Source organism: Corapipo altera, unplaced genomic scaffold (genome assembly GCF_003945725.1).
Source record: "Corapipo altera isolate COAL_440 unplaced genomic scaffold, ASM394572v1 2c, whole genome shotgun sequence".
NCBI classification, from domain to species: domain Eukaryota; kingdom Metazoa; phylum Chordata; class Aves; order Passeriformes; family Pipridae; genus Corapipo; species Corapipo altera.
Window position 1 is genome coordinate 6,255,852 of NW_020884923.1, and position 17,511 is coordinate 6,273,362.

Sequence of the window (17,511 nt, forward strand, 5' to 3'; positions counted from 1 at the left end):
AGTGACTGTGGATACAGGCTTTATTATTATTTTAAGGCACTTTTCCTTCCTACCTCTTATCACTTGTTTAGGCGGTTTGTGATGTTGTTCTCAGACATGGTTTTGTTTGGAGAAACTTTCCATGGTGGGTTTTCCACTGCACTTCACCCACACAGCAGATTTGTTAATAGAGAAAAAAGTGGAATAGTGTTGAGACCTTCACACAGGCTTGAAGGAGAATAGTTCTATTACTGGAATTGCTTCCAGACTGGCAAGGGTAGCACAGCCTTCACTGTGGAGTCACTTGCTGCACGTCTCAGAAGTCACATGAGGCCAGGCTTCTTGTCCGCAGACAGCACTGCACCCTGTGCTGTCACTGTGCTCCATATCTTTACAGAAAATATATCATCTTTATTAATGATTGTGGATTACTAGAGCTTTGCATAACACACTGCCTTTGTTTAAGGATATTTTAAATTTGATATTGCTACCAGTTTTCTATTTTAAAATATGACTACTGTATTTCTTATGTGCCAAGCACAAGGGTGTATTTAGGCTTTTAATACAGCAAGCAATGGATTTTCTTCTCCCAAAAGCTTAGGGTTTTTTTAGCCAAACTCTGGTGATAAAAAGTAGAAATGTTTTACCGCAGTTAATCTAATTTCAAGATGCTGCCTGTTATTAATTATTATGGTTTATTATTAACTACCATTGCAAAGTCTCCAAAGCTCACTGATGGAAAACATCAAAGCCAAACAAAAGCAATAAAAATAAAAAAGATGATGGATTTCATGCATATGCTTCCAGAATAAATGGCTCATTGTCAGTATTATTGATTGGAAGATCATTTCACTGAATGGATCTGAATATTTCTTCTCCTCTTCATCTATTCCTTCCTTGCTTCTTTTTCCTGTTTGGCAGGAGGTGATATGTTTTAATGCCAAGCTGAAAATCCTGGAGCATCGCCAGCAGAGAATTGCTGAGGTCAAGGCCAAATACGAATGGTTAATGAGAGAACTGGAGGTGACAAAACAGTACCTGATGCTGGATCCTAATAAATGGCTTAGTGAATGTAAGGGCATCCTTTTATTGCCTGGACTCATAGGTTTCCTTTGGTTTATATAATGGGGGTGGGTGGAGGAGAGCAGAAATGTGTGGTAAAAGAGTGAGATGTGAGCTACTATGTTTGTGAACTAAAATGAACCAACATATAACCTAAGAGCAAGTTTTAGACTGGTTGTATTTCTAGAACTAGTTCCTATAATTCTTATTAAATGTTTACAGGAGAACTGAACAATCCTTTTTGCCTGAGACCTGAATGTTGAAATGGTACAGCATTGTAGTGGTGGATATTACCATTGGTAGATTAACGTTCACGCGTTTCAGTCCACAGCTCCTGAAAATGAGATTTTTTTTTTGGCCTCAGATCACTCAAATGTATAAGCAATATTATAAATCTGCTCTTCTACCACAAAATAACACTGTGAAGCAAACTTGTCCCTTGGCACCAGTGGGCTTACATGAAAAATGAATTTGGCCCATTTTTTATAACTATATATGTAAAGTTCAGAGAGCTTAAAGATCATTCACATTCAAATGAAGAAGGACCTCAGCACCTCAAAGGAAAAAACCATAAAGAGTGCTGCGGTAGTTATACAACAGTTTTTAGTCTGAGCAAGCAGACAAGTTCATATCAAAAAGTTCTAGAAAAAAAGCCACAATATGCAATTTATCTAGGATAACGGCAGGTAGCAAAAGGAGGCTGGCTGGTGTGTTCGCTTACAGCATCCTAACTCTTCCTTTGACAGTTGCCTTAAGTTGACCCTAGATTGGTACATCCTTCAAAACAGCCACAGTGTAGGTTTCAGGAACACTATTAAGGAAAAGAAGTAAAAAAAGACTGTTTTAAAGAGAGCAAAGAATTTGCTATACAGTGCTGTTCACTTAGAGTGTGATGCCTTTGCAATCCTTGAGGCTTTCTGCATTTACCACCCTGGAATCAGAAGCAAAGATCTCAGGGACTAGATAAGATAAGAAATGCTGGCCCAGACACTATATCTCACACTTAGCTTCCATGGCAGCTGCTGTTGGCTGGTCTCTGGCAGCATATGGGCACATAAGTTGGAGTTTTTGATGTGTATGCCTTCCCTTGCCATGCTTGAGTGGTCTAGTGAGAATCACATGGAACAGAGAAAGGTGGGAGGAACAAAGAGGCTAGGGATTGGTTTCTAGTTCCGAGTTCTGAATTCAACAAAGGAGTTGTCCTCCCAGGACAGAGCAGCTATTTAAAGCTGCTTCTGGTCAGGAGAATGTGTGAGAAAGTCAGTACATGCTTAGTGCTCAACATTTGCTTAAGGGTGATGGAGTGTGGCAAAAGCCATCTGCAGCTCTGGTGAGGATGGCAGAGCATATTGCTCAAGAAAGCATCCCATGCAGCTTAGAAGTATTTTAATAGCCATTAAGCAGAAGAGGCAACTTTTAATGACAGTGGCAAGGCAGCGGTAATAATTTTGTATATTGATGGGTCTGAAGACTTGAATTAGTTCTGACTCTCCCAACAACAATCACTGGGGGTTTTTTTTTGCTTTTCCTATCTGTGTGTTTTTTTCCCCCACAGTTGATCTGGAGCAGGTATTTGAGCTGGATTCTCTGGAATACCTGGAGGCTCTGGAATGTGTGACTGAGCGTTTGGAAAACCGTGTCAACTTCTGCAAGGCCCATCTTATGATGATCACCTGTTTTGACATCACCTCTAGACGCCGATAAAGTGTGAACCTCAAGAGAATTTCAATGTGCATCTCTGCCATCCTCCTTTTCCCTTCCAAGTTGCATCCCAAAGACAAAGGAATGAGGATGAAGGTTGGAGTCAAGTCTCAACCGTGTGTATGAGAGATTTGCTATACTATACAGAGGTCTAGTATTAGAAAAAAACGGGACAAGCATGAAAAATGGAGATATAAGGTTGTTGATTCTCTTAGCCTAAAAGAGCACTTTGAGGAACCTTTAAGGATATGTCTGTAAATAAGAACTGCTGGCAGAAGACACTTCTTTCCCTGCATTAGCTGAGGAAGGAGAAAAGGTGGTTGTAGGACTTCCACTGAGAGGTTCATTAAAAGAAAACCTATCCAGAAAAACTGTTTAAGTGCCTTGCAAATCTTTATTATCCAAACATTTATGTTCATACTTTATTGTGTACAGATGGTGCTAGTCAAGAAAAGAAAAAGGAAAAAAAACAAATACACTTTTGAAATGTATTTACAGCTTGTTTTTCTCTTGGTGTTTTCTCCTATTTCAGACTTGCTGTTTCTAGGTAACTTGTGTTTGTAGAGATATTTCCTAATCAGTACAACATATGAATAAATGTTAACTGTCTTTTCTTGTTACCAGAGTAAGGCCACTCAAAGAGAAATTCAACTTTCCCAGATGACACAAAAGTATTTCTAGCAGAGAGTAAAATTTGCTTATATGTCTTCTGTACTCTCTTATATGCTGGAGAACACAGTAATTTTCCCACTCTGTAGGTTTTGCAATGTATGAGAGAGGAGAAGTGACATTACTGTGAAGTAAATATCTTTTCAGTTTGATCCAACCCCCCCAACTTGTTTTCTTTTTCATATTTTTTTTTGCTTTGTACTGGCTAGAGTTATGAATGAGGAGGTACTTTTATCCTAACCCCTTTTTCTGGTGCTAATAACTTGCTGAAAAATTACTCTTTAGGCTAAATGTTCCAACAGTTATCAGTCCAAAAATTAGTGATTATTCTGTGATTTCTTTCTTCAGGCTCTGACTGATAAAATTTACCTTCACCTCTTTATGACATATACCACTGCAAAACATGTTTTGGCAGCTTTGGATCCCTGGCCCAGTGTGGCCATAGTCACAGACATACCTGAGAAGCAGGTATATGTGGAAGTATATGCAGAAATAAAGTAAATGAGTAGATATAGCACTTCAAGTATGTTGGCTATGGCATCTGCTTCACTAATCCTCCAGTATGTGAAGCCATGGCAAAATTCACATTGACGTCAAAAGGATAGGGGCCTGTGCTTCAATGCACATCCAAATGTTTTACTAGTTTGCCTTTTTGTCTACAAAAGAGTATGTGGGAAGGAAAATCCTTTGTGTTTTATAAACAAATGTGCAAAATCTGCATTTTAATTACATATGAGCATGAAGAATTATTTTGTTGAATTAGGTTTCTTATTCCTCTGTATTGAAATAAGCCTATACACAGAAATTCCTCTTTCACATACACTTGTGCTACACTCCTGTTGCTTATGAGGAAATAAGAGCCTCATTTAATATATACTCAAAATGCATCTACTGCTGTACTTACTTGCAACTTTTCTTTTACCTGCAACATCATATTAATGCTATCTTACAATATCCCAAGCAGCAAGTTCCAGTGGAAAAATAATACTGATAGATTTTCTAGTGGTTAGGTGGAAAAAAAAAGCTTTTTTTAAAAATAGAAATAACATTTTTATAGTTTTATTTTCATTTAGTAATAACAAATCTTATTAATTCTATTACCCTTGTCACTGGATTTTGTAGAAGATTCTTCTTACAATCTATAAAATTACTTGGAGGGGAAAAAAGGTCCTACGTGTAAGTCAGTTTCTACTCTGTTCCACACCAATTTCCTATCATGAAACTTTTATTCCAAGTAAGAATTAAAGACATATCCCCTTCTCTGTCAAAGGAAAAAACCACCACCACCACCAAAACCTCAAAACCAAACCAAACCAAACCAAAAAAAAACAGCTGCAGAGAGCCAAGGAAATCACCCCTACACACAGTCTGGGACTTACACAGGAGTGGTGATGTTTCTATAAATCAAGTGGACACATTTCAGAGGTATTGTAAAATATCTATTGCATGTAATATTCCTCATCATCATTAACTCAATTATTCATTGACTCTAGATTCGATACTTCTGTAGATTGGGACGCATAGAAAGCAGCATGTCTACCTAGCCATTACTTAAAACAGTAAGAGCATATGTTCACTCTGTTTACCATGATGGACCAAAATTGATTACTGAAACCAAATGGATTATGCCAAGGATGAATTCTGCGTACTGAAAATTATGTACTAATTAGCAGAATCATAGTACTTAAAAGTTTTTTATTTCTGAGGACCTGATTGAAGTGACCATTAACACTCCCGTTATATACTGGTATTCATATCCTAAAATCCATACTCATCTTCTCTTTCTTGACTTTCTGTCATTGCAATTCAGAATTTGCCACTATGTTTTTAAGAAGTGTGATGGCTTAATGGAAAAAGAGGAATGAAAAATTTGCAGAGATTTGAACACTATAAAATGTTTTCTTCTCAAAAATAGCTTTCTACTTCAGAATTTATATTATTATATTTCAAATATCTGCAAAAGAGGTAATTTAAACCTCAAGACCTTATTATGCAATGGATCTTAGTCTGCAGTAGTCAGCATTTTACGGAAGACCCATACACTTCTGCAAGTCATCCAGGAAGTCCCATTATTTAAGGAATTGCCAGCATAATGCTGGTTTTATGTTGATTTTTTAAAAGGCATCATGTTGCCTAAAATACACAAGGAACAACATGAATGTAATGCTCAATCATTTGCACATTCAGAAATCAATCTTATTTCCCTGGGACAGCTTTAGTAGCGAACAGCAGTGTTAATGTAATTAGGTTTGAAGGTTAATTCTTTGTTTGCATGTGTGACAGGAGATCACAGCTCTTCATTGTTGGGTTGTGTGACAGCTGCAGAACAACGCTACTGCTCCGTATCCCCACCACTGTTCTCCAGCATGGGCAGCTGTGGGGCAGCTTGAGGCTTATTCTGGGAACTGCTCATCTTTGTATATGAGCCTTATTCACACAACGGACGGAGGTTGCTTTATAGCCACAAATTCAAGTGTAGCCTTAGACTGGAGACTTTGGCTGCAAGATGGATTCAGACATCCTTCTGGTCTGTGTGAACTCTTGCAGCAGGCAGAAAGCCATGGGTCACACCCCTGCTGGCTCCAGGTGCTGGGTCACTTTGTGTCCTAGAGGATATGGGAGAGCCCTAATTCCTGGTGTGTTTGTCATAATGACACAAGTCTTTTCTCTAGGCATGCATGCCTTGTATTTGCCTCAAACTGATTCCTTGTCAATTCATTCAGATCTAAGCAATCTGAAGTATTACTTTATAGAGAGATAAGGAAGCAAACCAGTACTTGGGCTCTCCTTTCTTAGGTCTTTACTGGACCTCTTCTCATCTCACCTGTGCTTGTAAAACTGAAGCAGAATTGTGTTAAGAGTCAGGAGAGTTACAACAGTGTAACCTTCCCATAGCGAGGAAAAGGAAAATTCACCTGCCTTTTTTTTTTTTTTTTTGGTATTTACTGTGCTGTTATGTCGTAGCAAATTATTCTCCTCTTACATATTTGATATCCCCTCATTTTGCATAAGGGCCACACACAGAGCTATTGCTGAACATCTGCTGACTTTGATCCAGTCTTGGAGTACCCACTGCCATAAAACATAACTTCTTAAACGTGCAGGTACATAAAACAGTAAGTGGTAACAAGCAATGGCATGATCCTCTGGCATGAAGCAAGCTAAGTGAGAGTTGCAGATAATGTACAGAAAAGGATGAAAGATACAGAGGCTGAAAACTGGGAGTGATGCTGGGAATAATGCTCACCAAGTCTCATGCTTGCTCACAGGATAGGCTCAGTCCATCTTGAAGTATGGGAAATTTAAATTATTTTTTTTTTTCATTTGGCCCGATACTATGGTTTGTCTTAAAATGGGGACTGTTATCTGTGGCATGGAATTCAAATGTGATGACAGCTGAAGAATACAGACTCTTTTACAAACATTACCTTTTATAAATGTTTGTGATTTTGTTGCATCTTTCTTATGAACTAAAAATAATTGTAAAAACAAAGGGTATATACATACAGAGAAGTATATATGCAAGCAGTCTAAGACAGTCCCCACACACATTATTGTGGGGAGGTGGCATAGCTGTTCACAAATGGTAACACCACTGCTCCCCCTTCCTCCTCCAAGGAGTGCCTACAAAACCTTTCTCCTTGCATTCACTGGGATGAAGGGGACTCACGCCACACTAGAGAAAACTTATGCTTGAAACACTTTTAAGGCCTGCTTTAAAAAGTCCTTTCTTCCCCACCTTCTTCAGTCTACAAAGCCAATTGCTGCAGCTCCCATCTATAGGCCTGTAATAGTATTCCAGATGAACTACTCTATATTTCAGGGTGTCATGGATTTAAGGCAAGATATTTTACAATCTCAGCTGTTAAATACAACAAATTCTGCATATGTGTGAGGAATACGGCATAGTTACGTCAAGTGAGAACCTGGACTCTTGGCGGTCTATGAGATCAAGCTTTCTGTCTAGTCCTAATAGCTTTAAAATTATAACTTGAAGCTTCTTCACTGCAAAAGGAAATTCCATTCTTATAAAACAGAGGCTGAATGACCCTCTGATGCCAGTTCATATGATGGGAGGGATGGTTGCACAGCATCAGGGATGCACCAGCTCGCTGCAGAGATCAAAGCATTGGTATTGTTAAACACTGATAGGAGTGGATGATGACCATATGGAGAGGCACTTTTTCTCAATTCCGCGGATGGGTGGCATACCTTGCTTAATCCTGATGTCCTCATGGTCTTTGATTTGTTACTCCACAGGCTTTTGCATTGGCAGCACACAGCAGTTTCTGAAGACACAAGGCTGGACATTGCTAGCTATCATAGGATTTGAAACAGGTTTCCAAATAACTATAGCAAACAAAACTGTGAATGATTTGTCAGTGCAAAGTTAATAATCTCTCTCTCTCTCGCATTTATTGTGTGCTCATCCCAGGGTTATCAGAGTTTCCATACCTGCTCTTGGAAATAATAAACCATTTTATTATTGTCTTTATCTTTCTTCTTTCGCCTTCTCAAGCAACCTTCCAAAAAAAAAAGAAAAAAAAAAAAATCTGTTTCCCCTGAAAACATAGCACTCTTTTACTAACCCAGTTGAAGTCAATATGGGTTTTGCCACCAACTTCATAAACAGCAGTCTCATGCTCACTTATGCAACATTTTGAAGCTCACAAAGGGCATGACGATTCTGCAAAGAATGGAGCTACTGAAAGTGAAATAGTAGCATTCAGCCATAATATTTCAAACTACCTTCAAATGCTCCTGGACAGGAAATAAAACACAACCCAAACCATTTTACTTTGAGTGGTCCTACTTAAGTATTGAGCGAACTTTATAATAATGGTAATAAATTGGTGCTTGAGGCAGTTTCAGCTATATTACATATTCTCTATATAATATAGATATGGATGTATTCACCCTCTATATTGTATATGTATGTGTGTGAGTATTTACATGTAGCACACATACATATATGTTTTATGTATGCATAGATACTAACTTTTCTACGTTTTACTTCTTTCCCTCCCATAGCTGAAACTGCTGGTTACTAACATCCACATCATATTCTATGTATGAAGGATATAATTTATTTGTAAACTCAGGATGTTCTTGTTTTATAGAGTTGCTTGTATTTTATAATTTATTTACACATGATGGTTGGAAATGCTTATCTAAGTGCTATGCATTGCAGTGTATGTTTGCTAAATCCATTTCACTCTGTCTGTGGCTATGTTCTTTCTCATTTTAACGGTGGTATAAAATAGGGCTAAGGAGGAGAGAAACTGATAGATATAGAACTTATGCTGGTCCCACCAGTGGGCAATTCCAGAAGAGGCTGTATCAGTGGTAGATATATATATTTTATCAACTAAATTTTATGGGGAAAAAAAAAGAAAGAACAGCATGAGGATAAGTTCAAAATGTGGAAAGTCACAGCCATTTTCAAGTTGTCAACAAATGCATTGAGCCTTTTGCCATTAAAATTGTAAAGTTTATTGTTTGCTGGCTAAAAAATATCCTTTTTGTGGTATCTGAGGTGTGAAACATTGTCAAAAATATGATGTCTGGAAAAAAAATTCAAACTATAGTGGCATTAAATGTTTACTTTTATCTTACCAATATATCTGCTTCCTCCTCCTGACTATTTCACTTTGAATGAGAAACTTTCATGACATTTCCTACCATGAAATGGCAGATAAGAAGGTGCTTTTAACCCACAGGAGGACATGCAATTATAATAGTGAGAGTAAGCAAGATTAAACCTGAAAATAAAATGACCAAAGGGGTTCTACCAAGCAAGTATTGCTGAGAAGAAAATTCGCCAGAAAACAATCAGGAATTGCAGGGTTCAATAGCAATGACAGAAATATTACAAGCATCAGAGCACCATTAACTTCTTCCCTGCTGCTGTCCAGAAACAGACAGAAAACATAGTCACAGACCTGAATTAATCAGGCTTTTACATAAGCTGGTTATGCATATGTGCCTCCCCACATCAGCAGGGATTGGTCTGTGTCTGTGAGCAATGGAAAAATCTGAGACCAAACAAATTATGTGTTCTTAGGCATTTCTTGTAATCTCTAGGAATTCTGTCAGATTTCCCTTGGCCACCGTGCAGGTACGTAACACAACACAGGAGTTATAAAGAGTTTGTGTCTTGTGTCAAGACATGCTTCTTTCTCAGCCAGGCAATAGTGGCAGGTCCAGCTGACTCCTGAGCTGCTGCTAAGGTGTACACAATATCTTCTTGCCTTCAGCTCACATTTGTGTCATTCCCTGTTGTTTATTAAGAGGGCACCTCACTTAGAGGACTTAGATGTAAATATGCTCTCTCTCTGTGGGCAAATATCATGTGCCCACTATCACCTGGGTAAGCCCAGATAAGGACACTGGTCTCTTCCGATTGGAAGGAAACAGCAAACCTTACTTCTTGTAGGGAAGGGGGCGAAAAAAAAGGAAATAATTTAAAATCTCTTTTAAGACATTAATCTGTGCTGGCAGATGATTCCCTCATATCCCCTACTTTAGGGGGGGCATATTAGGGTGCTAGGCATCTAAATGTTTGTTTAACAGTTTGGTAAGAATTTAGTATAGTCCTTCTATCTTATTCTACAGCTCAGTGGCAGAGCTAGCAGTCACAGAGGAGAGATGCAGTCATTTATGGCGACCAGCTCTTACAAACGAAAAGTATTGAAGTGGCTACAGAGGCAAAGGTTGATGGTGGGGAGGAGGGAATCTTGTCCTCCCCCCTCCACAGCAAGCCCTGTGACTGCAGTACTACTACCTTAGCTGTTGCCCCTGGGCCAGTGAATTTGCATGTTGTACCACTCCACAGTAGCTGTAAATGAAGATAAACAGCCATTTCTTTTGTCTGTAGGCTGCTCAGAATAGCTCTGTTTTGCTCTAAAGAGCTAAAAGGCTTATTGCCTACTTTTGAGGTAATTTATCTTCATTGCTGTTATCATGCAGCCACATCAATAGTAAGAAACCCAAAGCGCCTTACAGTGACAAAAGCAGAAAAATGGGTTAGTGCAAGTCCTAACCTGTGTCTAAGACAGAACTGATGATGAGGCACTCTAGATGAGCTAGAAACAAAATCAATTCACTCATGATCTGATCTTGAGCCTTACAGGCCTCACTTAAGGTTTGGGCAAGACAGCAAGGAAAGGTTTCACTCGTGGAGGGAGATCAGGGGCTCACACCTATCAAAAGGCTGAGGCCTGCTTGAAATCATCGATGCCTCTTGTAAACCAATGCCCTATCCACGACCAAGTCTTGTCTTTGAAACCATAAACTTGCTGGACTAAAATCAGGGGAGGGTTTAGCATGGAAATCTGACAGGCTTCCTTATGGGGTCCTGAATAGGCTCCCCAACTACTGGAAAACCAGGAGAAGAGGAAGTTCTCACTAAAGGATGTTCCTCTCCCACATCCATCTGCAAAACAGGGTCCCAGGACCTCACCCTCACTTCGGCTGGTAGAAGTAGCTACCTGGAAGCTCCTGAGGAGGGATGAGGGTAAGAAAATTCAGTTCCCAGTTGCTGAGATGAACACAAAGTTAATGTTTAGTTCCTCTAGAAAAGGCCATCTGTGGATTTTACGTTTTATGATATGTTAGTAGTCTTGACAGTTGCCAATCTGGCAGTTTTGGAGTCTGGCATCTGCTATTTAACCACTGAGCAATGCTTTGCTGGCTGTGACCACATGAATGCTCTACAATGCTCAAAGACCACTTTCATAATCTCCAAAAACAAGTAGGTAGCCTGGAGGTCCTGTCTACTCCCAAGAACAATTCTGGCAATTGATGACCTGGGAGAAGCTTCAAGACAGCCAAAACCGGTCCCTCCCCAATGCATGCTTGTCTGGGGAGAAAACCCGCATTCATTTTCATATACGTTTATATGTGTCTCTTCTGTGGACACTTATAGCATAGGTTTGGCACCCATGCTTTGCGTCAGATTGCAGCTTGTGCCAACCAACTGGCACCCAAACCTATTCAGCAGTGTGTGTCTGGCACATATCCATATTTCCATTTCTATCTTCTAGAGACTGAAGTGCCGCCAGACGCATCGATACTGTGTGTGGGACTCGGGGCTTGCTGCAGAGAGAAAGTCTCACACCTCCAGTGCTGGGGGACCTTTGTCACTCACTTTAAAAAGGAGCAGGGTCTGTCCTTATCCCTTTTTCATTCCTGCTCATCTTCATTCTCTGAATGACAGGAAACCAGGGAGATGGGAGAAAACCTTGACATTTTCCTACATTTAGTTTTTCAATACATGAATTGTTCATTGTAGCTACAATAAGGAAGAGGTGGGGGAGCACAAAAGCCACCCCACTCTCTGGGCTGTGCTCTGCAGACTACTCCATAGCAGTGCTGTTGGATGCTCTGTGAAATTTCAGCACTGCCCCTCAGAAACTGCCCCTTGGAGCTTGCTTGAAACAAGAGCTCACGGTGGTGCAAAGGAGTAGCAGTGCTCCTACCCACCTTGTCTTTCAGGGTCTGTCCATGCTGAGCAGCCCATCTCTGTGCTTTACTTGGATGCCCAGGGACACAACTGTAAAGAGAGTCATGGCAGCTGCCTGATTTTATTTAAGAGCAAGCTGCCTGCTGCTAAAGTGGGTTTGATGGAAACCTCGCAATACCCAACAAGTGGCACTGAGGGAGTCAAGCAAGACAGTAACTGTAACCGCATTTTCTCCTAGTTTCCAAGGATAATGGAAGGTATGGCAATTACCTAATAATGGGAAAGACAACAGCTGGCTCCTGGCCCTGGGGCTAGTGACGCTTGCAGCCCTGGGGGCTGGTGTAGCTCTGAGTTTCCAGAGGCTCAAAGAATATTTCTGAAGGTTATATGTGAAGCCATTAAGATGTTGTGAAATCCACATAAAAGCTTCTGGACAGCCTCTAAGCCTTGGCATTGCAGATTTTGCATCCATTGGACTCTCTTTTTTCTGCTGTCAAGGCTGAAACAATGGGAGCACCCATTCCAGTCTGCTTGACAATCAGCATTGCAGTGGCATGAAGGGGTCTGCAGAGCAGGTCAGTCACAGGAACAAACACTATCTGCATACTGAATAAACCTGTAGCCTAGCAAGAGGGCTTTGCACCTGAAATCTGTCATGGGGATTGCAATTATTTTGAGGGTACTGGGGCACTGAAATACTCCTACAGTGAAAAAATTGTTCTGAAACTGGTGCCTCTACCCAGTAAAATCACCTAGTCACCAATGACTTGTTCTATGAAAAACTTATCTATTGCTCCTCTAAACAATGCCTGGCTTGCTTTTATGTCCTGTTAGTAGCTTGCTTTCCCAATTTTTCCATATATTTGCAACATATAATGGCCCAAGAGACGTTTCCCAGTTCTTTTTGGCAGGTTAGTGAAGCCATCAAAGTCAAGGCTCCCTAGGAGCTCATTGCAAAGCTATCTATAGTTTCTTATTAAGGTGCTTTTAAGGCTGAGCTGGCCCTTTTCACCACTGTACATCACACAGGCACTAGGACAGTGATGTTGCTTAAACACAGCCCCCAAGACACGTCCAGTACAATGTGACTACAGACTTCTCCTCCAGTCTGAACTGAGAACAGTGCTGCTGAAGCATGGACAAAGCAGCACTGTGCGACAGAGAAGGAGGACTGAGAGGAGATAAAAGAAATGGCAGAACCCACCCAAGTTCATGGAGACAGGAGGCCATTCACAGATGTGTCAGCAATTTAAGAACAGAGTGATACCAGGTGAATTGCAGAGAAGATGATCATAATGATGCATCTCTTGCCCCTACAAAGACACAGGACATACAATGTCACCACCTGGCCAGAGGCTTGGGGGAGAGACACAATTTAATTTTGGGATTCATTTCTTTGACTCACTGAAAGTAGAAAATCCACTGAGGCTAGGGGAAAAAAACAAACAACCCAAACCCCTATAACCTAATAGTTATGTCAAAGCCAGCTATGAATATTTAGGATGTTACTTCCCCTCCTCAAACAGGAACTTTAAGTAAAGGACCCTTATACTAAGCCATTTTGACCTCTTCATAAGCTCTCCCCATAAAGTGTGGAGGCTATTATACTACCTTATCTTGCTAGGATTGTAAACCTTTGAGCTCTAAATTCTATGACCCTAGAAATTCTTCCCAAGACATACGGAGTAGAATTTTTTTTTTTTAAGCATACAGTGAGGTAACTTGTAATTAAACCCCAAATATCAATGTGTTTCAGATGGTAAAGATGTAAACCCCTTTCAGTAAGGAATCCTACACCTGACCACATCCTGGAAGCTTTGGTTGGCTGTATGACCATGCTGGCTGATCAGGAGCTGGCCAAATGGCTGCGAGAAAGTTCAAATGGGGCCTGAGGTATACAGCAGGGCTGGGTAAAGGCTGGCACAGGGACACTGGTGCAAAACGTGGCTTCCTCTGCCTGGGACAGGACAGTCTGCTGGCCTGAGGCAACGCAGGATTTCCATAATTTTCATCTGGCAGGCTGTGTAAGCTTTTTCATGGGAGTTGCAGATGGTAGAGGGCATTCCAGCCTAATGATAACAAGATTCTCTTTTCTTGGCTACCTTTCGTAGACCTCCTCCATGGGCTTGCCCAGGTGGCAAAGCCCTGCTCCACAAACTGGTGGTGACAGCTGAGCCTGAACCACTGCATCCTCCCTTGCAGGGCTGGGGGGAAAGGCAGGTGGTGCCAGAACATGCCTGGCTTAGCCAATATCAGAGCAGAAGGCACAAAATAGCCATGATCCAAAGCCAACATAGGAGATAGGGACTTGTCCTGCTTAACTGTTGCTCTCTGACACTTGCCAAGAGTGAAGCAGCAAGCTAAACATTTCCATGCCAATTCAGAAATTATTGTTTTGTGTTATGGGTTTTTTTAATAGAGATTTTTGCTCTCTGTTCTCTCTCTCCTCCCCCCTCAACAGGAGTTGGACACTTGATATCTTTTTACAAGGGCAGGAAATAATGTAGGCAGTGAGGAAAATGCTGGTTTCTCTGCGGTGCAGAGCAGGGAAAAGGGAAGCTCTCTAAGGCTTGCTGCAGTGAGAGGTGAACAGCCTCAAAAAACCCCCTAAGGCACCTTTGTCCTATACAGAGGAAAATGCAATATGCTCTGCATTTGGCTTTGGCACATTGCTGCATTCCCCACATGTAAAGGAAAGGTGTTACTGAAGGCATCGCATCAGATGGGAATAAAATCCTTGCCTTTGCCTCCCTCAGCTCATCATTTGGCTCTGGTCTGAACTGGGATACCTACCCATCTAAGTGACTGCCTGACAGGTATTGGTCAAGAGGCAAGAGGTCCAGGTTAAAGCCCATTTGGGCCACAGGCTAGATTTGAGCAAGTCTGAATGGCTTCAGAGCTCTAAACCCATGTCAATTCTGCAGCTCTGCAAACACCAACCAAGCAAACCATCCTTTTTCCAACTCACAAGCAGGACAAGTTTCTTCCTTGCTCCCATCACCCAATAACCATCACCATGTGATTTAGCAGAAGATTTCAAAAGGCTCTTCCACACTTCAGGAGATGTTGGTCTATTTATGAGCTTCTCCTCTACCTTGGAAGGACACGTATTGCCAAGGCTTTAGATTTTAATGGTAAAACAGACAGTTTTATGGCATGGGTGTCACATTAAATAGACTACAGAAAGTGCTTTGGGGCTCCAGTGAAACGAATTTGGACAATGCCCATCTGAAGGATTTTTATCCATTTTCCCATTTGCCAGACATAAAAAAGGCAGTATCCTTGCCTGGTGGCTGGCGAGCTGCCTCATCCCAGACTTGGGATCATTATTCCTCTGGTCTTCGCAGAAAACACAAATTATATAACAGTCCCCACAGAAAACATGTGATAATGGGGGAAAAAAAGAAGTCTTTATATAACCTCATTATTCTGCCTTTTAAAAGTATCATTATTTACTGGTTTGTTCAACCATAGATGTTCAGAAATTAACATTCTCAACTCATTCATATTCCTGATAGCATGATAGGGAACATCATACCCCAGTAATGGTATTCTGATTGCAATCCTATAATCTGGGTACAAACATTAATGACATCAAAAAGAATAGAAATCCAGTCATTGCCAGTACCTCATTGAAGATTTTCTCCATGGATCTTGACATGACTTTCAAGGAGACTGAAGTACAACAAGGGCCCTTGCATCCAAATGGGGGAGCGCAAGGAGCAGAGGCATACCCCCAGCAGTGACTGCTCTGTTTCTTGTAGTCCCCATCATCTTCACAACTCCAGTTCCCAGACCACCAGCTGTCCCTCAGATATATGGCTATGGCTATAGGTATGGAGTGTGGAGAGCAATTCCTCCCTGCACTGGTGTGGTGCCTGAAACTCTCTCCCAAGATCACAACAGCTTTTCCATTCTTCACTGTGGGCTCCTGCAGAGTGCTGCTGCTGGTGGGAGGGCTGGCAGCCCCATGGCTTTACAATGCATCACTTTGAGTGTTCCCAGCTCAGTAAGGGACAGCTCAAGGAGGATCAGGCCAGACCTCTCCTTTACCTGTTTCATCATGGGATGCTCAGCACCACACCCGGCATCCAGTGCAACAGGAAGACAACACAAAAAATGCTTCATTAAAAGGAGCTTCATTAAAAATAAACAGGCAAGAACAGCACAGAGCAGAGCACAAGGCTTGGGGGAGGGGAAGAGTTGAGCTCTGCTAATTTTCTCATCAGACACCCTCCTCTATTACCGTCTCACAGCTCCTGCTCTGAAAGTCAAGTGGAATTGTCAAGAGGAATCACCTGTGATTTAAAGAGCAGTTTTCCTCCAAGAGGTATGTAAAATTGCCACCTTCCTATTTGGAGCCTCTGGGGACTGGGAATCAGAGCTACTGAATTGGAGGGGCGGAGGAAGAAAGCACCACACTTTACTCTTGTCAGCACTCAGCTGAAAGGGAGATGGAGGAGCAGGCTCCTTAGCTCCAGGTAAGGGGACCAGCAAATGCTGCCTGCCTGAGCCCAAGAGATGGAGGGGAACTTTAAGCATGGAAGAGTTTGCATGATTATTCTCTTCCTCCTGTCCTGGGGGCAAGGAAATCAGAAGAAGAGGTCGTACTCTGTCTTGTTTTTGGTATCTTTGGAGTTAAAATGGACTCAGGCAGAATGCTTCAGACTTGCCTTCTTGCCATAAGCCCCATCAGAATTTGGTTAACAAGGAGCCGGAGCATCTGAGGCTGCTGAAAAACTTGTGTGTATGTGCATTTCTGTGTGTGCCTGTCTCTATGGCTATATAGAGATATATTTAAAAGAAGGTTAATTGGTCTCCTGGGAACTATAAAGAACCTGTTAGGTTCCTCTGTGTTAGCAGTGACTGTATGAAGCCTAATTACTAAGCCTGAGTTATTCTTTTCTTATTTTGGAGGGGGGAAGGAATCTCTAAGGTCCTTATTAAAACCTACAAAAAGTCTAAGAATGATGGAATTAGAATTGATTTGTCCATGTTGATCACAAGTGCAGAGCAAATAAAAACATTGAACTTTCCCCATGAAATTCTAATAGGGGTCATATAGGCCTGGCTTATACATCACTGTTGTGGGGATAAACAACCACTGTGCTGAATAGCAAGAATTGAAGACCAAAGGATTGCACATGAGGTGCACTTCTTATGCTTAGGACAGGGAAAATGCACGCTTGGATTTTCTTGTTGGGAACATTTTACAAAACAGCCATACCAAATGTATTTTCAGGCTGATTAGATTTGTAAAATCAGAAATGAAAGAGAAAAGGACTTTTTTGGGGAAAAATGTACATTGATAAGAAAAAGAAAATAGTAATCTAAAAAAGAAGAAAAAAGAAAAGGAAAAGAAGAACTTAAACATGGCTTTGGTCTGAAATGCACAAAAGCACTTGCTTTGGATTTTTTTACTGTTCTCCAGACTTTGTTGAAGCTCTGTGAATGGAAACCAAAGCTTTTCTATGTGGAGAAGGCACAGTGTAGGCACTCTCTTCCTCTTCTTCTTCTTCCTCTTCCTCTTCTCCCTTTTCCTTTTCCTCTTCCTCTTCTCCCTTTTCCTTTTCCTTTTCCTTTTCCTTTTCCTTTTCCTTTTCCTTTTCCTTTTCCTTTTCCTTTTCCTTTTCCTT

At 41.1% G+C, this 17,511-nt stretch overlaps 1 protein-coding gene across 1 annotated transcript in view; it reads left to right on the forward strand.

Annotated features, from left to right (window-relative positions):
* The window catches only part of KIF26B (kinesin family member 26B), a 291,414-nt gene extending 282,388 nt beyond the window's left edge, over positions 1 to 9,026 (forward strand). Inside the window, exons 14-15 of the mRNA XM_027657354.1 lie at positions 901 to 1,051; positions 2,597 to 9,026. Coding sequence (XP_027513155.1) covers positions 901 to 1,051; positions 2,597 to 2,745 — 300 coding nt within the window. The 3' untranslated portion in view covers positions 2,746 to 9,026. The remainder of the gene's footprint in view (positions 1 to 900; positions 1,052 to 2,596) is intronic.
* The last annotated feature ends 8,485 nt before the right edge of the window (positions 9,027 to 17,511 follow it).